We start from the raw sequence: 24,101 nt of genomic DNA, 5'->3' as shown, positions 1-24,101 counted from the left end.
GAATATTGATGAAAATATACTGCTCAAAAAGCAAATTACTAGCAAATATATCCTGAAGTTGGTCAAACTATTTTAGACTGCAGGCCCTAATTGGTTATAATCCTATTTTCACTTGTTTTCATGTCTCTTCAAAGAAAAGTTAGAAATTTTTCAGGATAGAGGGAGATTTTATAGCATTTTTGGAGTCCTCACAGGAAAAGAGGCCATTTCTTAAATAAAGTTAACTGTATGGAAGAACAATCTAGAATAGATGGTCCCACTTCTGTAGCACAGGCAAATTTTTATAGATTGACTTAGTCCAAACTTTGATCATTAGACAGTATGTAAAGAGTTAAAACTACCTGATGCTTCTTCCTGAATTCAGCAATGAGAGTTGGTTATTAAAACTGAAATTAAAAAGAAAAGAAAAAGTAAGATATTGAGATACAGGAGAACTTTATTTTTGTTACTCACATGAGCTTTGACATGAGTGATAAACTTAGAAATGGAAACTCTGAGACAACTTTCATAATCTTAACTTTTGAGGAGAGCTCTAAAAAGTCCTTTCATCAAATTGTAAATCAATTAACATTTCAAAACGACAAAATTACTTCCCCCACAAGCATTAATAATTCAGATATCAACAGCAAAAACAATTTTAGTGATTATGAGATGGTGATTTGTCAAATATATATATTCATCTAAAACAGCCGTGGGCAAACTACGGCCCGCGGGCCAAATCCGGCCCGTTCGGCTGTTCTATCCGGCCCGCGGAGCCGAAAGAGCAGAGGGTTCTCTTGCTCTCCCCTCCGCTCCTTCACCAGCAGCAGTGTTAACATGGCAACGTCGGGAAACACGGCCGCAGCTCCTTCTTCTGAGTGGGCTGATTTATATCCGCCCATTCAGTAGAAGGAACAACCTCTCAGTCTTCCAGAGGCTCCTTGTAATGCCCGCGGGCCCGTCCCCCGACGTCACCCTGGGAATGTGTAGACACGTTATCCTGGTGATGTAGGGAGACACGCCCCTGGAGAGCACAGTATCAGAGCATTAGCTAAAAAGGAGACCAACAACACTGTTCCCACTGAAGTTGATGTTTTAAAGACCAAAAACCTTTCAACCCAGTCTACATTGCCATCTATATCTACGTCCCGGGCATAATTTGGAAGTTGCACTAAAGAAAATGTTTAATTTACTGTTTACACATTTTGTTCTTTTCTATTTGTTTTAGTTTTAAATTATTTTATTATATTTAAGTTTAATTTGAAAGGCTTGTGTACCTTTCCTTTGTTAGGCAATTTTATTTTGCCTTTGCCATCTTCAATATAAGGTATGTTATTGTGCTATGATTCCTCCATTTTTTGAAGTTTCAAATTATAATAATTAGTGTTTACATTCTTCTTGTTAAAATGTTTGAAATGAATAAAACTATTGAAATAAAAAAAAAAAAGACCGTACTCTTTTATGTAATGATGTTTACTTTGAATTTATATTAGTTCACACAAACACTCCATCCATGCTTTTGTTCCGGCCCTCCGGTCCAGTTTAAGAACCCATTGTGGCCCTCGAGTCAAAAAGTTTGCCTACCCCTGATCTAAAACTTGCTTTAATGACCATCTGTCTCTTCCAAGTTCATGGTTAACAGATACATTAAAAACTCATGTGATTCTTTTTCACCTATTTTTTTCCTCTAAACGTTGTGCTATCAAGTTGAGCTTGTCCATATTCATTCTAGAAGATTCATGTCTTTCTAAATGTAATGTTCCCTGAGTGTTCTACCTGGAAGCCCTTTGTCAGCTCCTCACAGGGTTGGTATCCTGAAGGCGACTCAGCATCAGGCCGGAAGCGGAGATGTCATTGGCTAGCAGTCTAGGGAGCTTGTCATGGTCTTGTTTGCGAGCTACTTGGCTGCCTAGCCCTTTCATCCCCTCATACTTAAGAGTCCTATAAAAAGGGAAGCAGCTGTTTACTGCCAGTGAGAGCCTGCCTGTCAGATACCCCAGGGGCATGCGGCACAGATCCTTGCTCAGGTCACCCTGGTCTGCATCAGGGACTGCCATCTGTCTGTCCCATCCCCCATGCCCTACCTGTATGTCTAATTGATTTTGTGAGCTTTTCCATCCCTACATCAGGATGTTTTCCTATTCCACGATTTTATTTCTATCTAGAATCATAACTGTTTTCCAAAAGATAATACCAAACGTTTTCAGCTACTTATTTTTATATCACATTTGAGTGTCTGCTACATGTGCTATTTACAGAATTAGGGCACTGTTTATGTCTTCTGTTAAGGAATTATTAGAATTAGGGCATTTACTATATGTGTACATTTATATTCTTAATGCTTCATCTTTATTCTGGAATAGATATTTTGTTGCATTTTGAGGGATGGGATAGACAAAGAGCAAAGTTTTGACTGCCAAGAAAGGGTTGATGGAGGACTACAGTATTTTGTATCCATAATTATTACTGACTGGTGCTAATCAAGTATAAGCATTTAAAATTCAAAAAGATGTTAATTTGAAGAAAAAATACCTGTGTTGTGTGTGTTTTTTTTCAGCCAAAAGATATTGCTCACTTTTGGGAACTAGGTGGAGGAACCTCTTTATTGGACTTAATCAGCATACCGATCACAAGTGACACCTTAAGGTAAGTGAGCCAGCTCCGGGAACAGTAGTTAGGAAGCACCCAGTCAGTCCTTCCCATGGGAATATGAGTAGACTTTTGTGAATCAGAATTTTGGGGGACAGTTTTACTAGTATGTTGCTGAAGGCTTATGCTCACTTCCTTTCTATGTGCTTAAACTGTAATGCTTCAAAGAGAGTTAAAAAGAACTAAGGCTCTGGCCTTTGCTGAAATGATAGAGCTGGCATTCCACCTAGTAACATATTTTGCAAACCTGCAAACAAACAAAAATATGTCAAATAATACTCGGGCAATGAATTCACTTTGTAAAAATGAATTTGCAAAGCTTAATTCTTTCCTGTACCCATCCAAGTGTGAGCTAGCTCTGCCCTGAGTTTTCTCCTTTCGCTGGGTATTATATCTGCCTTTGAGTTTAATGCTAATTAATACTGTTGATGCTTCGGCAAAGGGAAAACGATAAGTTAGAGCAGGGAGAATGTCTCTCTATTTGCGATCTTAAAGAAATAGAACTTTGGGTAAAACCTCAAACTCTTTGGTTTTCTTGACAGTGTCCCTACATATTGGCCAAATCAGATGTGGAAAATTGTGACATTTCTCACTATGTTCATGGGAACCATCTGAGCCAAGGGAAACAAAAAATTTGAAATTTGAAATATCTTACTTTTGTCAGGGTTTAACACAAATGGTTGCTTGATACATGGACCAAATACAAAGGACCTGATATTTATTCTATTTCAGCCATTAACATATTTAGGGTATAGAATTATTTCTTATTAACAGGACAATTGTTTTTCCATAGCTGATTCTAGGTAATGTGGGCTTTATTTGTCCAGTTATTTTTTTGCTTTTAAAAATATGTAATTTTAGTGTATGTTCATATAGAAAACTGGGAAAAATACTGAAAGGTACAAAGAAAGAGCACCCATCTATACTAATAAAAGCCTAGGTGGCCCTCGCACAACGCCCTCACATCATCACAAGATGGCCACCCCCACGTCATCACAAGATGGCTGCCACAAGATGGCCGCCACAAGATGGCCGGCAGGGGAGGGCAGTTATGGGTAATCAGGCTGGCAGGGAAGGGCAGTTGTGGGCTATCAGGCCGGCAGGGGAGGGTAGTTGGGGGTGAGCGGGCCGGTAGGGGAGCAAGTTACACGTCAATCAGGCTGGCAGGGGAGCTCTTAGGGGGCCATCAGGCTGGCAGGCAGGAGCAGTTAAGGACAATCAGGCAGGCAGGCAAGTAAGCAGTTAGGAGCCAGCAGTCCCAGATTGTGAGAGGGATGTCTGACTGCCAGATGTCCCTGCAGGATTGGGCCTAAACTGGCAGTTGGACATCTCCCGTGGGGTCCCAGATTAGAGAGGGTGCAGGCTGGGTTGAGGCCCCCCCCCCCCCCAACCCCAGTGCATGAATTTCATGCACCGGGCCTCTAGTAATCACATAAAAGAATAATCACTATTAACATGTCAAGGTATTCCTTTCAGTGTTTCCAGTGTTTGTAAATATATTTTGTACAGATTTTAGATGTTTTTATGCACATTTAGATTTTGCTTTCTCACTTATAACCACCTTTTCCCCATGACTTTACTCTTCAGGAACATGGAATTTTACTGCTATCTAGTTTTCTATTTGTCCCCCTTTAACAGAGAAAATGAAGCTGCCTGGGAGTTAGGGTAGCTATGCAGGGTAGTGTAGTAGAGAAGAGCTGGCAAGGGTGGGAGGAGCTGAAGGAACCTGAGCTGCCAGTTAGTGTGGCCTGAGGCTGAAAGGAGTTGGGCTCTCATGGGGTTGTGAGCGGGCTCCAGTTCTGACCCTGACTGTCGCATTACCTTGTTACATTACCTCACTCGCCATTTCTAGGCCTAACAGGGTTGGGGCCCAATGGGCTTTTGGAAATTCTGATTTCTGTAAGAAGCCAAATCTTTCCACAGCTTCTTTAATACCTGACCTTGTGAGTTCTTGCTCTTCCTTTCCCTGGAACCCCACAGCAGCTGGGGCCTGCTTTAGGAGAGAGGAGGGGTCAAGGTTATGAACACAGAGAAGGGGAGCCATAGGCTTAGGTCCAAAGTAGGTTGCTGAGTGGTTAAAGAATTCATGGAAAACATTTCACTCCTCATGTACTTGCAAATCTCAGAGTGTTTTGTGACTGGAATTAATTTGACACATAATTTTCTTTTATTGGACACAACCCAGCAACTGGAAAAAATAATATTTCCAACTGTTATTATAATTGTTTGTCTTTAAAATGACTGTTCATAAAATAGTTACAGATGCATTGAACGTTTCCACAGACTTTAGATAAATTGTAATAGAGCATCTCCTGTGGCCTGATTCTCTGTTTTAAGAGGTTGGGTTGTTTTTGCTTTAACATTTTTAGCTGTCATTTGCTATGAAGATAAAAGTAACACGAGTATTTCCAATGCATTGGAAACACAAATTTTAATCTTTGGAAAAATTGAACAATTCATTTCTCTTTTGCTTAAAACAAGGTCCACCAGTAAATCTGTTTTCTTCTCCTTTACCTCTTGTGCTGCTGTTATTATTATTTTAGTTTCCCTTCTTTGGAACACATAGTAAAATTGAATCTAAACATGCATTGTTGGACCCAATTGCTTGCAAATTATTTGAACCAAATTATTATTAGTTCAAACAAAAATTCCAGTGCCACTATTAGTTATAACACTTACACATCACTAAAAAAAGCACTCAAATAAGTAAGGCTATAACTTTGGTGCGTTTTTTGTTTTTTGTTGTGTTTTTTTTTTTTGTCTTAGAAAATTGCTATGTGTTTTTCTTTCTTAAGCTATCTTATTCTTAGATAATAACTTTCAATATAGTAGGGTTTCACAATGGTAATTATTTTGAGTCTTTTTTGAAAGATTTTTTTTATTTCTTTAGGACATTTTCTATTGTTCTTGTTTTGGATCTTTCAAAGCCTAATGACCTTTGGCCCACCATGGAAAATCTGTTGCAAGCCACAAAAAGCCATGTAGATAAAGTGATAATGAAACTGGGAAAGACAGATTCCACAGCAGCTTCTGAAATGAGACAGAAGATACGGAGTAACATGCAGAAGGACCATCCAGTGAGTTGTAGCTGGGATTATTCTTGGAACCTTAGCCTATACACAGTTAAAGAGAACATCACAACAGCTTCTTTAGATTTTTGTGCATGACTTAAGATTCATTTGATGTAGATGAACCTGCTCACTGGAAAATTATAGCAATTTTATAAAACCTCAGTAAGAACATATCAAGGAAAAAGATTTCTTATGTCTTCTCAGACATCTTCTGTGACTGTTATGGCATATTACACCAATCTAAAGAAATAGTTTTAAAGTAGTAGTTTGATATTGATTTTATAAAATCAAGATTAAAAACCAAATTGTATAAATGTCACCTGACAAGAAACTAAAGGAAGCTACAAATTTGAGCAAGGGTTAGGGTTTCAACAGCCTTCACTGTCGCTCTATATTTTACATTCCTTCAGTGTCACATAGTACATTTATCATCTGACAAGTAATTACATTATAAAGTTGCAATGGTGAACAACACAAGTTCTTTAAATACAGTCATGAATATCATCTTCTACAAAGCTAAGAGCAGGATTTTATATTGCCCAGTTTTTATGAATGTGTTTTACATAGGTAATATCAAAACAAAACTGATAGCTTATGGTTCCCATGTATGCAGTATAAATGCTACTGCAATAAATAGTTAATACAAAAATAGCAAGAAACAAAAAGGAAGATGACATGTTACATAAGAAAATAAAAGGGCAGAACACACAAAAAGAATAAATCTTTTAGTAATTTTGGGAATTGCTGTTTATAGTTTTATACTTGAGATATACAGTTTATTAAGTGAAGGATAATTATTGGAACAACCTTTAATGTCAAGCAAGCACAGTCAACATCTATGAAGAGACTGAAAATGGTATCTTTTTGGAAGTAAATAGAAATTGCTGAATATACAATAATAATTATAGTAAATCAATGAAATATGTTTGCTAACAGGATCGTGAATTAATTGACCCATTTCCAATACCTCTGGTCATAATTGGAAGTAAATATGATATTTTTCAGGTAAGCTCTTGCACTTCTAGTTGAGTTTGTTATACAAACATGTCTATGCTTTATGGGAGAGGAACCAAAGTAATAATGATTTGCATGGTCTGTTCATAAGATTCCCTTTTTCATTTTATAAGAATGTTCATCTAATAGAAGATGTTATAAATATTTGTAACAGGTGTTTTTTTTTTTATCAGGCCAGAAAAGAAAAATAAAAGTGTGGGAGTTTGGGAATAAGTTAACATATAAAGTGGTTTTATATAAAACATTGGTTGTCTTTATATTTTGATAAGCACCAGTATCAACTTCATTTGTAACACTGTTTGTGATATTGGAAAAAAATAGGATTCTGTGATAAAATATTTTAAAACTTTCTAAAAAAAGCAATAGTAAAATAAGAAAGTATCTCTCAGAGGGAGAGATCAAGGAGTCACACATCTTAAAGATTTTAGAAAAGAGGATATAGTTGGGAAAGCAAAAATAGGAAAAGAACAACAAATACAGTGGAATGGGGATAAGGTAGAAGATTTAGAAACTGAATCTTGAACCCAGTCACCAAGGGATGGGACTTACTTCCCAACTTTTAAATTGAAGAAAGATGAAAATTGGTTTCTTCTTATCTTTGCTTGTCAGAGAATCCTTAGGGTATTCCACACTATGGAATGTGTGCTGATTTCTGAATTCTATTGAGCTGTGTTTAAACAAGGGAAGATCTGACAGCTTTAGCTCTAGAAGGCTGCAGCTATTGTTCAGCTCTCTATAGAAACAAATACCAAGGTAATGGAATCCTGCTCCTGAGGGTGTGTTCAAAAAATAAACGAACAACTAAGAAATAATCTATATCTACATTGAATAATTTATATCTTCATGCTGCAGATATTTAGTTCTCTCAACTCATTTTTCATTTTAATAACATATTTCTTTAGGATTTTGACTCTGAGAAGAGAAAGGTAATATGCAAGACACTTCGATTTGTTGCACATTATTATGGAGCATCATTAATGGTTCGTACATTTTCTATCCTTTGGGCTTGAATGGACAGTACCAAATTTGGAAAGGTTAGCAACTTCATGCACAGTCATGAAGACTAATGCTTTTACTAATGAACATCATCCCCTCCTTTCCTTTCCCATTGCCTCAAAACCTTCGTTTTATAATGTATCCATAGAACATTCTGCTAGCTGGCCTGACATTTCTTTGGTGCAAAAGATCTGAATTGCTTATATCTATAAACCCCAATCTTAAAGAGACAAATTATTTATTTATCTATCTATCTATTTATTTACTTATTGCTTCCCCTTAAGAATTAAATCTGTATTCTCTTAAAAGAAAAGGACTAGACCATGTTGTCTCCAGGCTCCTCTGAGCGCTCTGATTAAGAAGAAAAAAGAGATCATACGAATGGGGGGCCGGGGGGAGAGGAAGTATCTTTTAAAATAAAAAATGCTTTTATATTTTATTGCATTGAAGGATATAAAATAGATAATGATAATAATTATAATAACCAATATTTCTTGAGCAATACTTTGTTTCAGGCCCTGTGCTAAGCATTTCACATTATTCCCTCTTCTAATCCTCCTAACGCTATGAAGAAGGTACTGTATTTGTCCATTTTACCATGGAGGAGACTGAGACTTAAGTGAGATTAAGTGACTTGTCCAAGATCACACATCTAGTCAGTGACTTCCCTGAAATATCAACCCACCCAGCAGGACTCCCGAGTTCATCTTTTTAACCTTTGCAACAAACAGCATTTTTTTTTAAGTTTAAAAAAGAACACATTGGTTCAAGGTTGTTTTTCCCACTTTCATACATCTTAGTCATTATTATTTTGGCTTAGTGACTTTTGGTATTTTAAAAAATGAAATTTAGACTTAAAAGATTTGTAGGGTAACCATATGTCCTGGTTTTTACCTGATATCTCAGCTTAATTATTAATACTACCCACTCACTTTCATTCTCTAAAATGTTCTGGTTATGTCACCCTAGTTACCATACCACCACTGAGAATATTCAGTTGCTTATTTTGCAAACTCCAAAGGCAATTCAAAAGAGAAGTTAAAAGTTTGTTTTAGTGAGTATCAGTATTATTAGACTGGTCTGTAGCTCCCATGTTAACTACTTTGAAGGCAGTAATATGTCCTTGGGTGGAAATATTATTTGTGATGTAAACCTTCTGTTTTTTAACCAACCAGATTGCATTTTAGCAGTAACTATGACCCATACATGGGAGTAGCTAAAATGTTTAGTGCATAAATTCAAGTTCTTTCAATATTATGTACTCATGAAGTTTGAAGAGTCATTAAAATGAATTTATCCACATTTCTTTTTTTTCCTTTATTCAGTTTTTTTTTTTTTTTTTTGTCTATTCAAACATAAGTATTTGTTGGGCAAATAAATAGTAATTCACTCTGCAATCTGTACTTGTTCAAAGCCATATTTATGTTATCTGTTTCTGTGATTTGAAAGCAGAGTATAAAATTTATTCTCCTGATTTTTTTTTTTTTTTTAGTTTACAAGTAAATCAGAAGCTCTATTACTAAAAATACGTGGAGTTATCAACCAGTTAGCATTTGGTATTGGCAAAAGGTACTGTTAAAATACTTTTTTTATATCTTTTTATTTTATTACTAGAGGCCCGGTGCACAAATTTGTGCTTGGGTGGGGTCCCGGCTGGCCGGGGGGAGGGGCCGTAGGTAGTTGGTGGGCTGGCCCCACCCCCGATCAGGGTGGGAGGCCAATTGGGCTGGGCCAGGGGCTGCAGGCAGTTGGCCAGCTGGTCCCGCCCCCAATCAAGGTGGGAGGGGCTGATCAAGGGCAGGGCCGTGGGGGGAAGGGGCTGTGGGCGGTTGGCCGGCCAGTCCCGCCCCCATTGTTGAACTCCGAGTCAAGGGGACAATTTGCATATTAACCTTTTATTATATAGAATTTTTGGCCAATGTTGTTTCATCTGACTATTGTTCTCACTAGTCTTTTGTTTCTTGACCCGGAAAGTGCCCCAGATATCTGTTCTTAGATAATTTTATATTACCTTTTGCTTCTTCTATTCTTTAAATATTTCTCAGTTTGACAATTAAAATGTTAGAGAATACTTAGTTTGACACTTGAATAAAATGATAGTATTATACTTCCTTCCCTGATTTCCTTTACTTCTTTTCCCTCATTTTAGTAGCCTTCCTTCTATGATCACTTTCTGAATTGATTATAAATGAATAAATAATATTTGTACATAATTTTCTTAACCATGCTACTTTTTTTGGTTTTGACTTAAGGTAATTTGTGTCTGTCACTTTTTTTCTCCTGTAAAACCTTCATTAATGCTCTACTTTAATTTTTGAAATCACTTACACAAATATTCACTCACTCATTTGGGGGGGGCAGTGCTTTCACCAGTGGCTAGATATAAAACTTGCTCCTTGTATTTATAGTAGAGTGTGGCAGGATATTCGATTGCTAGAGTAAATTAGATTCTTTTTTCTTCTTATCCATGTAGCAAATCAATATGTGTGGATCAGAATAAACCACTGTTTATCACAGCAGGATTGGATTCTTTAAGTAATATAGGTTGGTGAACTTACTAAATTTGTTCCATCTTTTTTTTTAATTGCTTATTGATTTTATCCTACTCCATGTTCACTTCATCTCCAGCATACCAGCATTTCTTGTTTCATTATCATTGCTGTAATTTCTTATTATTTACTTGTATTTACAGTATTGCTGCATTGACATATTTGTGATGGAAGGGATGTTGCCACATGAGAGACTGGCTTCTGATCTCTATTCCACTAAAAAGTTTGCATGTGTTTCCTTTCCCTCACCTATTTCTAGGTAATTTTAAATTTTAATTCCTTGGATTTAGAAGAAAACCAAGAACATAAAGTGGTCAGGAAATTCAAAACTATATATTATGGGCAATGATGAAAATAAATATTCAAGTGATAGAATAAATAAAAAAGAATACAGTATTAATTAAGTACCCCTTAATTTTTCATTGTGAAAATAGCTGGCCTCATCTACTGGGATGTGTTTCCTAAACTTATAGATGCCCTAGGCCAGTGGTCGGCAAACTCATTAGTCAACAGAGCCTCAATTTGCCGACCACTGTCCTAGAGAAATGAAAAATTGCATTCACATAAAGTCTGTACAAGAATGTTCATAGCAGCTTTAATTGTAATAGCCAAAAACTGGAAACTACCCAGATGTCATTCAACAGGTGAGTGAATAAACAAACTGTGGTACATTTATCCCATAGAATACTACTCAGCAATAAAAAGGAACCAACTATTGATATACAGAATTTGGGTGTATCCCCATAGAGTTATACTGAATGTAAAGAGACAATCAGAAAAGGCTACATACAATACGATTGTATTTATATAAAATTTTTAGAATGAGAGTTTTACAAATGGAGGTAAGATTAGTAAATATCAGAGGTTAGGGACAAGACTGTGGGTGGAGAGGTAGGAGGAGAGAGATTGGGAAGGAGGTGAGTGATTACAATTTTAGTGAACAACATAGATGCTGAAACATAATGAAAAAATCTCATAGGTTGAAAAAGTACAAAAAAGTGTCCCAAAATTTTTTTAATTTCCAAATTAAATTATGCAAGCAATACATAAAGGCCTTCTCCTTATAAAACATTAAAATCTATACTAATAAAAGGGTAATATGCTAATTAGACCGGGAGACTTTCCAGACATCCTTCCGGACAAAGCCATGGTGGCGGGGCCAAGGCAGAGGCGGTTAGGGGTGATCATGCCAGGAGGGGAGGGCAGTTGGGGGCGATCAGGCCAGTGGGGGAGGGGGGCAGTTGGGGGCAAGCAGGCTGGCAGGGGGAGCCAGTTGGGGGCAAGCAGGCTGGCAGGGGGGCAGTTGGGGGAGATCAGGCCGGCATGGGGGGCAGTTGGGGGTGAGCAGGCTGGCAGGTAGAGTGGTTAGGGGCAATCAGGTAGGCAAGCAGGTGAGCAGTTAGAAGCCAGTGGTCCCGGATTGCGAGGAGAATGTCCGACTGCCGGCAGTCGGACATCCCTCGAGGGGTCCCAGATTGGAGAGGGTGCAGGCCGGGCTGAGGGACACCCCCCCATGCATGAATTTTGTGCAACGGCCCACTAGTGTAACATAAAAGGATCAAGTTTGGTATGTATCTTTCCAGATCACTTTCTATATATGTATATGTGGTATAAAAATATGTTTTAACTTAATGGTATTATTCATTTTGAAATTTGTCTCTTTTACTCAATATGCCTTAATGGCTTTTCAATATTATGCTGTATATAGATTTGTTTGGTATTTTGACTGCTGGATAGTATTACACAGTAATTTAGTTTACTATTCTTCTATGGATGGACATTTTGGTAGTGGCCAGTTTTCCACTAATATAAATGATGCTGCAGTGTGAAATATTTAATACATGTATGCAGGTGTTTTAGGGTAAACACCAAACTCTAGAATTGCTTATTAACAGGGCATGACCTTTTTTGGTACTTTAATGGTATTTAGCAGTGCCAAATTACCCTCCAAATTAGCTGTCCCAATTTTCACTCTAACCAGCAACACATAAGAGTATGTTTCCTTGCAAATTCACATGCACGTGAGAATATCAATCTTATATTTTTGCTGAGCAGCAATTGAAGTGTAGGGAAAGAGTATTACAGTTTACTCATTATTGTCTCCTCTTCTTCTAGAACTGGAACCTGGCTTGCTATACTGGGTTGGGGTAAATTTTAATTGTGACTGTAATAGGGAGATGGACATGAATGATCTAAGATTTATACTGTTTTTAGTGTCATCAGTTTTATTGATCGAGTTTGAATGTTTTAGTCAATGCAGTTATTGGAGCAAACCTTCCCATTTTAGGGTCTCCTCCTGTTCCTGATAATGACCTTGGAAAGTTTCATGCCCGTTCACCAATGGAGTTGTGGAAAAAAGTGTATGAGAAGCTCTTTCCACCAAAGGTATCTATTTCTAGTTCTTTTAAAGCAAGAATTTTTACTACTATTCAACAGTCATTGGGAAATGTTCCCATGGGTTTATTATGATAACTTCGTTTTCAACTCATGCTCAAAAATTCAACAGTCACTTAAAATCTATTGTATCTGTTGAGACGCTGTGGGGTTGAAAGGTGGGTTATGACACAGTTCTTGCTCCACTTTGAAGCAGAGCTCTCTGGCTATTAGACAAGGGAGACACAATCATCTGAGAGGAGAAGAAGGAAAAAGGGCCTGGTAGAATTTGAAATGGCCCTCAGTGGTGATGATAAAAGATCATAGAGAGCCTACATGGCTGGCTGAGGAAAGGACGTGGATGTCAGATGGTTTGGGGTTATGGGCATGAAATGATTTGAAGTATTGTCATTTCAGAGTACTGACACACTAAAAGATATCAAGGACCCTGCAAAGGACCCTCAGTATGCTGAAAGTGAAGTTGATGAAATGAGAATTCAGAAGGATCAGGTATTACCCTAAACATTCATTTCATTTTGAATTATCAAAGAAATACCTGTAGACTTCTATATATTTTTCTCAATTTATTTACTTATTTTTTTACTTTATAATTATTTAAATAATATATCTTCACTATAGAAAAATTAAAAGTCTCATATGAATCAAGAAGGAATTAAAAATCACCTATCACTCTACCACCCAGAAATAACAATGTTTACATATCTTTTTTGGATTTTTCAGTGTATGATGGCTAGTGATTCTTACTTTGCTGCTGGGAAATACTTTTATAATATTCTTTTGTTTGTGGGATTATTTAAAAGAGCTTGTTTTTTATTAGGACATTCAGACATACCTATACTTTCTTGTACCAGAAAAATTAACTGCTGCCTAATCTGAAAGCACACAAACATAACTGACAAAATCCAGGATCTCTCAGGAAAGTGCTTAAAAGTGGGGACTGCATTCCACATATGCCAAGATAGTACTGTTTATGATATACAAATCTGATGTAAGGATGCAAAACTTAGTAAATTTATCATGGCCCAATACTTATATTTTCCCAGATCGCCTTTTAGTTTGATAAAATGAGACAGTGTGTGGAATCTGACCTTGTATAATAAGTAAGCTTATGTATAGAAACACTATAAATTGAATGTCCTGACAACCTCTCAGGCGGGATTTGTAGAGCTGTGTAACTTAGGCATTGTTTCAAGGATAACCTAAACACAACCATCCACTGGGTATTTTTCTCAGCATTAAGCAATACATTGAATTTAGATATAGTCCAGAAGGCTTTTGAAAGTATGTCATGAATATTTAGAGGGATTGTAGCTGTAGCAAAGTAAGAGGCATGTTACAATCCCTATCAAAATTCCAATGGCGTATTCCACAGAAATAGATCAAACAATACTAAAATTTGTATGGAACTACAAAGACCCTGAATAGCCAAAACAATCTTGAAAAAGAACACAGCTGGAGGCACTATGCTTCCTGGTTTTAACTATATTAGAAAGACTTAATAATTAAAACAGTATGGTATTGGCATAAAGACAGGCCCATAGATCAATGGAACAAATAAACCCATGTATATATGGTCAATTAATTTATGACAGAGGAGCCAAGAATATACAATGGGAGAAAGGACAGTCTCTTCAATAAATAATGTTGGGAAGATTGGATAGCCACATGCAAAGGAATGAAACTGGATCACTATCTTACACCATACAGAAAAATCAACTTAAAATAGACTAAAGACTTGACTATAAGACCTGAAACTGTAAAACTCCTAGAAACAACATAGACAATAAGCTCCTTGACACTGTGACATTAATTCAAAAAGATATATGTACCCCCATGTTCATTGCAGCACTATACAATAGCCAAGACATGGAAACAACTTAAGAATTCATTGACAGATGAATGGATAAACACACACACACACACACACAGAGGAATATTATTCAGCCATGAAAAAGAAGGAAATATTGCCATTTGTGACAACATGGGTGTATCTTGTGGGTATAGGTCAGACAGAGAAAGACGAGTACCATATGATCTAACTTTTATGTGGAATCTAAACAACAGCAACAAAAACCGAGCTTGTAGATGACAGAGAACAGACTGGTGGTTGCCAGAGGAGGGGTAGGTGATAGACCAAAGGGGTGAAGGGAGTGAAAAAGTACAAACTTCCAGTTATAAAATAAATCATGGCAATATACAGCTTTGTGAGTATAGTTAATAATATTGTGTTGCATATTGGAAAGTTGCTAAGAGAGTTGATCTTAAAAGTTCTCATCACAAGAAAAAAGTTCTGTAACTATTTGTTGACAAATGTTGACTTATAGTGGTGATCACCTCACAATATATACAAATATTGAATCATTATATTGTACACATGAAATTTATATAATGTTGTATGTCAATTATACCTCAATTTCAAAAAATGAGGGGCATGTTGTAAGAAAAGTAAAATGACCTTGAGTAACTCTTATTATGTGTTTATCTTGGCTATAGAGATTAGTTGGAAGTCATCCCTGAATTAATATTTACCTAGAAGTCAATGACTAACTGTCATTGTTGATAAGAGTATTTGTTTATATTGCATAATGACTTTTTATTACGTTTATATACGTAGTATTGTTAAAGGGCTGGGGTATTTCTGAGTATCATGAGTTTTCACAGTCAAATCCATCTTCCCTAACTGATCTAAAACCGTAAGAGTTTTGAGTGGAACTGGAAAGCAGCCCTACAAAACCTATGTCATTCTTCACTCAACTCTTGTAGCACACTGCTACCTCACTAAATTCTGTGTTCTCCCTAAACATGTATCAGTGTGTGTGTGTGTGTGTGTGTGTGTGTGTGTGTAAACTATAGGCCTACTGATTATAAGCAAGTCTATTTTTTAAAACAGGGACTAGCCCTGGCCAGTGTAGCTCGGTTGGTTGGACATGGTCCCGTGCACCAAAAGGTTGCTGGTTCCATTCCCAGTCAGGGCACATGCCTTGTTTGTACGTTTGTTACCCAGTGAGGGGCGTGCGGGATGTTTCTCTCTCACATCAGTCTTTCTCTCTTTCTCTCTTTCTCCCTCCCTCTCTCTCTAAAAAACAATTTTAAAATACTTTTTTAAAAGAATTGCAGTGTAAAGAAAACCCTCTTACTTGCTATTCCTTTAAACCATTATCACATGATTTTGAGTTCACACGATAGCAGTACTGAAGGACCCAGTGGACATGGTGAGTTCTGTGTCATACTAGTTAGTTATTCTTTATCCTCCCTCTGGCATGGTCTGTGTGACCAGCCCATTCTTCTAAGTTTGCTGACTGCAGAAGGGACATACTACTAGCCAAGAATCCCAAAGCGATGCCCAATAATGGTTGTGGCTTATTTTATGAGTTAACAATCTTTGAACCATAAGTTCAAACTAGTGAACTGAATTAACTTCATTAGAAAAAATAAAGCATGCTATAAAGACTACTTTGGAGTTATTAGTATAAAACTTCTTCCCAAGTCTTACACAGTTTTGAAACTTTGAATGTTTAAATTTTAATGAGTCTTAGACTATAGGTATGAATGAGGCAGCCTGCAATTTTTCTGAAAGTGAGAATAGGATTTTCCATTTATAGCAACTATGAACTTTAATTATGTTAGTCAAAGGGCAGTGATTGCCTTATCTTGCAGGGTAACCACGTTTTGCTTATCTGAAATAATATTTTACTTGGTACAGTTAGACATTGAGCAACAGGCAAGAAGCTTGGAGGAGGCATTCCTAGAGATGGTCCCTTTTGCATGTTGATGGTCTCACACAGGATTTCCACTCCCACTAAATTTATCTTTATTTTGTGAATTGTAATAGTTACAAAATAGTCTCAAGATGTCAAGTACAGCAAATGGAATTTAGTCAATAATCCTATATAATAAAAGCCTAATATGCTAAGTGTCCAGTCTTCCGGTCATCCGTTCAACCAATCAAAGCGTAATATGCTAATGATATGCTAAGGCTACTCAACTCCTCATTATGGTGTGCACTGACCACCAAGGGGCAGACAGTCGACCAGTTGACCAGTCGCTATGACATGAACTGACCACCAGGGGGCAGACACTTTGACTGGTAGGTTAGCTTGCTGCTGGGGTCCGGCCAATCAGGACTGAGTGAGACATGCCGAACACACCCTGGAGCCCTCCCGTGATCCCTCCCTGGTTGGCCAACTTCCCGCATTCCTCCCCAGCCCTGATCATGCACCAGTGGGGTCCCTCAGCCTGGCCTATGCCCTCTCGCAATCTGGGACCCCTCGGGAGATGTCAGAGAGCTGGTTTTGGCCCAATCCTGCAGGCCAGGCCGAGGGACCCCCACTGGTGCACAAATTTGTGCACCGGGCCTCTAGTATTGTAATAACTATGTATAGTGCCGGGTGGGTACTGGAAACATTGGGGGAATCACTTCATAAAGGATATAATTAACCACTATGCTGTACACCTGAAACTAAAACAAAATAATATTGAATGTAAACTATAATTGAAAAACACAATTTTTAAAAGAGTAACATATACTCATTATGAAAAAAAATCCAAAGATATACAAATATATATAATGGAAAATGGAAGTGTTCTGCTCTCTCTCCATCTATTTGCTGTTTTCACATGTGACTGCCATCCTTTTTGCTGGCTGGCTGTAAAGCCACGTGTGAGTGAGTGCTGGTGTGTTTAATCAGTCTTTACTGGGAGATCATCTAAACCAGCAGTCACCAACCTTTCGGACCTCACGGACCACCAGTGGTCTGCAGACCCCCGGTTGGCGACTGCTGCTCCAAAGATTACCTCTAAACTGTTTCCAGTTGTGTGTCAATATACATAGTGCGGAGAATATCTTTCTGCTTATATCCTTGTGCTCTCCTATACTATCCTATAGGATAAATTTCTTAAGGCGGAATTGTGGGTTAAAAGATCTATACATTTTAAATATTGATACTTAGCTAACTTCAAGCAGGTTTTGACAAGAGTTGAATAGCAAACAATTAAAAATAAGGCCACTTTTCAATACTTAATATATGACAAATACTTTATTAATTGAATGAACTTATATACTATATATAATTTTATCTGAAACTTTATTAAATTCATCTCTAAGTGCTGCTTATGCTACCCAGAAACTCCAAAGGCTACATTCTAGAAAAAAGTACTAAGTATAATCATTTACAAAATAATTGTCAAGAAATTTTGAGAATGATAAAGCTGTAAAGGATACATTGTTATATCTAAAACTGCTAAGGGAGTTTTAAGATGCCTAGTTTAATTGTTAAAGTTGATTTTTTAAAGTACTATAATGTATATTTTTGTTTTAGGAACTGGAACAGTACAAAAAAAGTTCTTCCAAGTCTTGGAAACAAATTGAGCTGGATTCTTGAACCTAATTCAGCTACAGTGTATTTATTTCCCAAATACAAGTAAGATTATTTTATTGATATTGGCTCATTAATGAATTCGTTCTTGTTATTAATAAATCCTAATAAAAACGTAATATGCTAAGTGTCCAACTGCTTGACCAGTCACTGTGAAGCGCACTGACCACCAGGGGGCAGACGCTCCGACCAGTAGGTTAGCTTGCTTCTGGGTCCAGCCGATGGTGACTGGGCAAGAGGGCCGGACATGCCCTGGAGGCCTCCTGTGGTCCCTCCCCAGCTGACTGGCTCCCATTGGCCCCAATCGGGACTGAGCAAGATGGCCCTGATCGCCCGATCGCCGGCCAGGCCAAGGGAACCCACCCGTGCATGAATTCATGCACCGGGCCTCTAGTAATATTAATAATAGCTCATTAATAAACTAGCTGTTGTAATAAATGAAGAAAGTTAAGACATGTAATAAACAATAAAAAAAAGAAAGATGTGTAATTTGCTAAAGAAAAAGTGAATTTCTTGTATTAGTGCCACCCTAGGATATTTATAAGTCTTTGAAAAGGGAAAAAATTGTATAACTATGTGTAGTATTTTTTTAAATAAAGAGAGTCTTCTATTACCTACCTCTACCTTGGTTAAGTAAATATATCCTTGGTTCAGCATTTATAAGTTTGTGCTTATGTGTTTTCAGGAGTATGAAAGCAAGAGCATGTAGTAACAGTTATGAATAAGGTTAAGTGCTCATAGTAGACACATTCCTTCTCTAAGGAGTTCTCAGCTGTGGCTGGTAGGAAACTGGAATTGGGTTCACTTTCACAAGCATCTAATGTTACTCTAATGGTTAGGCACAAAAAGCACCCGTAGTATTAATTTAAAATGCACATTCCTGAACCCCCACACCCAGAAATCCAGAGAAGTGAGTCTGGAATGGGGTTCAGGAAACTGCATATTTAATCAGCACCTCCAGTGATTCTGACATACATTAAGTATAACTCTTTGAAGAACAGGCAGTTTTAAGGAGATGTTGTCAATAAACAGACCAAAACTTGATGACTTGGTAATAACCAAGATTATTTCAAAGGTATAATAGCTTTTAAGAAGCATCAATCTTGCCCTTACCTGTTTGGCTCAGTGGATAGAGCGTCGACCTGCAGACTGAAGGGTCCCAGGTTCAATTCTGGTCAAGGGCATGTACCTTGGTTGCGGGCACATCCCCAGTAGGGGGTGTGCAGGAGGCAGCTCATCGATGTTTCTAACTCTATATCTCTCTCCCTTCCTCTCTGTAAAAAATCAATATTATTTTTTTAAAAAAAGCATCAATCTTACAGGTTCATGTACCTGCTATCCAAGTTCAATTTAGAGTAAGTATAATTGCTGTTATCAATCAGGAAAGGTCTTTTACTCTGTGTTCTTCCATTTCCACTGTAAAATATGTTGACTCTACCAAGCCATGCACCCAGCTTCAAATAAGCACACCGCTAACCACGAGAACACCAAGACTGAACAGCAAGCTGCCTGATTATTGTCGTGAAATAAGGTGTCCTAAACTAGGTGCAGTACTCGTGGTTCCAGCACTGTGGGGAACAGGGTTGCAGCAGGGCTCCAAGGAACCTCAGTTGAAGGAGCTGACAGGCGCTGTGCCTGGGTGTTGTGGAGAAAGGACTCCCTTTAAATTAAGTGAATGTTATGCTCTCAGAAACATCATTGACGTGGTGGGAAGAAACAGCTCATTCCACAATAGTAATAGGAATTTTTATTATATAATTTGATTTTCTTACACATCACTGTCCATTTTTGACTTAAGACACAAACTGTCACATAGTGAAAGTCATTGTGTTTCTCAGAGATGGTATCGCTAACATTTAATAGCTTGAAGTCACATGCTATGTCAATTTTCCAAGTGTTTCTGAGCTAGAATGAAATTCATCTGCATATGAATAGAAAATGTTTCCACTTACATTGTGCACCCATATCTTTAGTAAGTTGAAATCAGTGATTTCTAAAGAGGTTCCTGTGGAACTCTCTTTGAACTACTTTAATAGATTATCATCTCCAGAATTGTCTATAATTGATGTGACATATATAATCTGTGAGGCATTATGTAACTATTACACCATAATCATCAGTGTCAAAGACCTTTTATAAAAATTGACAATACGATTCTGGTAATTCACCAATGTCTCCAGATCCTTAAATACTGTTCTAAGAAATAGAATTTTACTGTGGTTTCCTTAATGAAATGATCTTTCCTACTATAATGTGAGACACTTCAAATGCTATAATTTATCATTCTTTACAAGTTAGGTCATAGTAACTGAACAAGTTCTTGTACTCTCTAAGATATTCTCACTCAGAGTTACCATGGTAACACTGAGACAGTTTTATTTCAGACTTATACATGAGTTTCTTGAAAATTGATCAGAAAGATAATCAGTCATTTCGTATATACCATTTATATACAATCTATGTACAACATTTGATCCCCAACAATATGTAATATAGGTGTTTGTATTCATCAGCATTCTTTCTCTTTACAGTTCAAGAACATGAACTCCCAGTGTGTAACCCTGTTCTTCTGAGAGCAAACGTTGTCAGTTGAGCATCTTGTCTACATGGACTTTCAATAATAGCTGCTCCCTAACCTTAAAGATGTCATTTCTCAGTGCAAACACTTTAATAATATTTACTTTTAATTTTATAAGTAAACTAAGCGGAAGTGAAAAATAGCCAGCTAATCTTTAAAAACATTACAAGAGGTGTGCCTGATGTGCTGTGTTCTCAGTTCAGCCATTCCTGCAGTTTTTCATTGTAACCCTCCATAAAATCACTGAGTGCTCTGTACCAGTGGTCTTCATCATCCAACATCTGTCCACCATCCTCTCGATGTCATCAGGTAACTCAGAACCCTCACGTGGACATGTGCACATAATTATGGGTTTTTAAGTGATAATGAAAGCATTCTTACCAATTCTGCATGATGCTTTGCTTTAACCACTCCCTTTTCTGCTACTTATTAACTATTGAGGATTCTTTTTACTGAATCCTTTAGCAAATGCAAGCATAATTTTTTAACCGACCTATTTTTTCTCTCTAAAGCAAAGAAATAGTACAGTCTCCATAACTTTATGAAGTATTATTATCTACATTTTGGACTGGCTTAGTCACAATTTCTAAATACCACATGTCCCTGCAACTTTGAATAGCATTCAAGGCCTCATGGATCCAAGGGCACAAAAGGAGTCTTAATGGTTTAAAAGACTTCAGGTGTACTGTCAAGACAGAAACACGAGGCATTTTTATTTCAGACATTCAATGCAGCCAGGCACCTCTAGGAGCTTCAGTTCCAGTCTCACAGCAATGTGCTTTACTATCTGCTAATGAGATGATCCCGTGCTTTAAAAACAACTGTTCCTAGGAGGACAAGAGCTGGGATGAATGCATACAGAATCAGGAAGTCTGCTGTGAATCTGGATGTTGCACCCGGGCTGATTCTCTCAATGAATTGGAGTCCTTGATTGAAGGCACACATTGGATTAGCTGTCACAGAACCATTTGAGCTGCCTGCCAGGGAGAAGATCGACATTGTGAGATATGGGCATGTGGTAAATACTTGGTGATTAAGAAGTAATTTCGTAACAAGTATTTACCAAATGCCTAGTAAGTGCTTAGCACCCTGCTAAGCACTCTTCTTCATGAGAGATACAGACATTTGACACAGCCCTGAAATCATTATTAGATGAAGCAATAATGAGTGTTCTGGGCCGTGGCTCCATTGGAAGTTGGAAATTGGGTTCCATTTGGGGTATATATTCATTTCCATAGCACTGATAAAAATCATAATCACTTAGGACCACTTAGCACTGAATATCCAAAGATTACTGCTGTTACCACCAAAGGTATTTAAAACAACTACTACATTCTGCCCTTCAGTTGCCTTCAGAGAATGGCCTGGATTTCCGATGGCCAGGAGGACCCTGTTAGGCTCCCACTGCCTGGCTTTCCTCGGCTCTATACTATGGACATTTGGGGAATAAGAAGCCACTGCACCCAGCTTCAACCAGCTCAGTAGAAACTGATTCCATCAGAGTATGCTAGAGTTTACTTCAGTGCATCAGGTCTGTCATTATCATCTATCTATGATAGAGAGAGAGAGACATCAATTTGTTGTTGAACTTATTCATTCATTCTTTGGTTGATTCTTATGTGTAGCCTGACCAGGGATCAAACCCAAAACCTTGGTATATGGGGACGATGCTCTAACCAACTGAATTACCCAAGCTTCAATTATTGACCTTTGACAGGTGTCTAACTTGACCATTGCTTATTTTCTTTTTAAAAACCAAAGAAAATGTTACTAAGCTTTTATTTCAAAACAAAGTTTTAAGTCTATTATTACAAAACATATCTTTTATTTTATAATGCATTTCCCTCCGAAAGTTGCTTCCTCAAAGTGATATGTACAAATAATATTCCAAAATAAAATACTTACCACAAGTGAAATTCCGTCCATAGAATTCATTGACTACAAGAATCTCACAGCAGTATTTTTGGAATGTAAAGTAAGTGAAGATTTTAAAAGGAATAGGCATTTCTTGTATGTTCCTTAAGAAAAAAAGAGATGAAATTCAGTAGGCTTTGGTAATAGTCCGGCCAAATGAAAGAAAGGCAACGCTTATTTTATGTTTGCCAACACAAATAGTTTTTCATCTCTCATAAAAATGATGCTTACTATAAAAATGTCAAACAATACTGAGAAGTATAAAGAAATACCACTACCCAGAAATAACTACTGTTCACATTTTGGTGATACATGTGACGTATGTATGTGCATTTATAAGATTTTACATAAATGGAATGAAACTCTTTACATAAATGGAATCATGCCCTTTCCTAACCTGCTGTTTTTCAACCAAACATATGTCTCATCCTTCCAAGTCAGTAGGCAGAGCATTCTAACATTTTTAATCACAGCTTGGTGGTTGATTATAGTGGAAACCTTCATTTAACAATCAATCCCCTGATGATGGATTGGTGTTTAATATTTCTGGTAAACACCATTGATATAAATATAAAAGAAAAAGCATACCTAGTGCGCATCACGTTAGAGGAGGGTTTCTGTGATTGAACATACCTGAGGGTGCTAGTGTGTGAAGAACTAAACTCCCATACAAGGTGAAAGGATGGAGAGAGCAAGCAGGGAGAGTAGTCATCCATTTGTTCACACAATTCAAATATATTTTGCAAACCTAATTGGGCTGGTCACGGAGAAGAACTATGATGATGAATGCGATACAGATGCTGCCCTCAAGGGTTGTCAATCTATTAAAAGAAGACTGCAACACGAGTCTCAAAGAGAAAACAAAGGGGGAGCTCACCTAGCCAAGGGAATGGTGGGCAGGCTTCGTGCAGGTGGCAAAGGAGACCAATGGGATAGTGAAGGGCATAGGAAGAGAACCAGGCTGGCATAGAAGCTCAGGAGTACTTTCAAGAGAGAGGAATCACAGATCTAAATTTATTGATATGGCACTGTCCACATTATATTGTTAAATGGGGGGAAAGCATGCATACTTTATCCCTTCACAATAGTATCTCATTTTTATTAAAAATTACATAAATGTCTAGCAAGATACACAACAAAATTTAACTCTGGATTGTGATACTTTAGGTAACTTTTACTATTTTCCTTACAATATTTCGGTATGGTATCATCCCCCGCCCCTGAGAACTTGCATGATTTTGTAAGCGAGAACAACCATGAAGGTGTTTCCAATTGTGTTTAAAGGAAAAGGCAGCCAAAAGCTCAAATGTTGCAGGTACTCAGCCAGGAAAGATGATGACTTGAGGGAAAAATATAAACATAAGGACTGGGAGGTTGATGTGGTTTTCAAGAGCAGAGAGAATTTCAAGATGGCAGTGGAACCCAGGTAAAGTGTTGGGATGCTGAGATTTTGCCAAGAACCTAAGAGCGTTTGTTAATGTTGGCCACTGCCTCTCTTTTAAGAACAATTAATCCCCTTTTCCTACAAACCAAATACATGAAATACTGCCAGATTGATTGGAACCTGTAATGATAGAAATAT

At 37.5% G+C, this 24,101-nt stretch overlaps 2 protein-coding genes across 4 annotated transcripts in view; one reads left to right on the top strand and one right to left on the bottom strand.

The window, feature by feature from the left end:
* The window catches only part of DYNC2LI1 (dynein cytoplasmic 2 light intermediate chain 1), a 29,227-nt gene extending 6,709 nt beyond the window's left edge, over positions 1-22,518 (top strand). The window contains exons 5-14 of one of the 2 annotated variants that reach the window (XM_080686448.1): positions 2,537-2,625; positions 5,519-5,705; positions 6,636-6,704; positions 7,616-7,693; positions 9,202-9,278; positions 10,183-10,253; positions 12,546-12,643; positions 13,049-13,141; positions 17,971-18,072; positions 20,559-22,518. In XM_080686448.1, the coding sequence (XP_080542574.1) occupies positions 2,537-2,625; positions 5,519-5,705; positions 6,636-6,704; positions 7,616-7,693; positions 9,202-9,278; positions 10,183-10,253; positions 12,546-12,643; positions 13,049-13,141; positions 17,971-18,033 (825 nt within the window). In that variant the 3' untranslated portion in view covers positions 18,034-18,072; positions 20,559-22,518. The remainder of the gene's footprint in view (positions 1-2,536; positions 2,626-5,518; positions 5,706-6,635; positions 6,705-7,615; positions 7,694-9,201; positions 9,279-10,182; positions 10,254-12,545; positions 12,644-13,048; positions 13,142-17,970; positions 18,073-20,558) is intronic. The other variant, XM_080686449.1, reaches the window with a different exon arrangement.
* Positions 19,756-24,101, bottom strand: part of ABCG5 (ATP binding cassette subfamily G member 5) — a 20,771-nt gene continuing 16,425 nt past the window's right edge. Inside the window, exons 12-13 of one of the 2 annotated variants that reach the window (XM_080686442.1) lie at positions 22,511-22,623; positions 19,756-21,582 (exon numbers count right to left, since the gene is read on the bottom strand). In XM_080686442.1, the coding sequence (XP_080542568.1) occupies positions 21,389-21,582; positions 22,511-22,623 (307 nt within the window). In that variant the 3' untranslated portion in view covers positions 19,756-21,388. The remainder of the gene's footprint in view (positions 21,583-22,510; positions 22,624-24,101) is intronic. The other variant, XM_080686443.1, reaches the window with a different exon arrangement.

Source organism: Plecotus auritus, assembly GCF_963455305.1.
Source record: "Plecotus auritus genome assembly, chromosome: 8".
In the NCBI taxonomy this organism is placed as follows: Eukaryota; Metazoa; Chordata; class Mammalia; order Chiroptera; family Vespertilionidae; genus Plecotus; species Plecotus auritus.
Note: the sequence above shows the minus strand (reverse complement) of the source record. Positions and strands in the feature narration are given on the sequence as shown.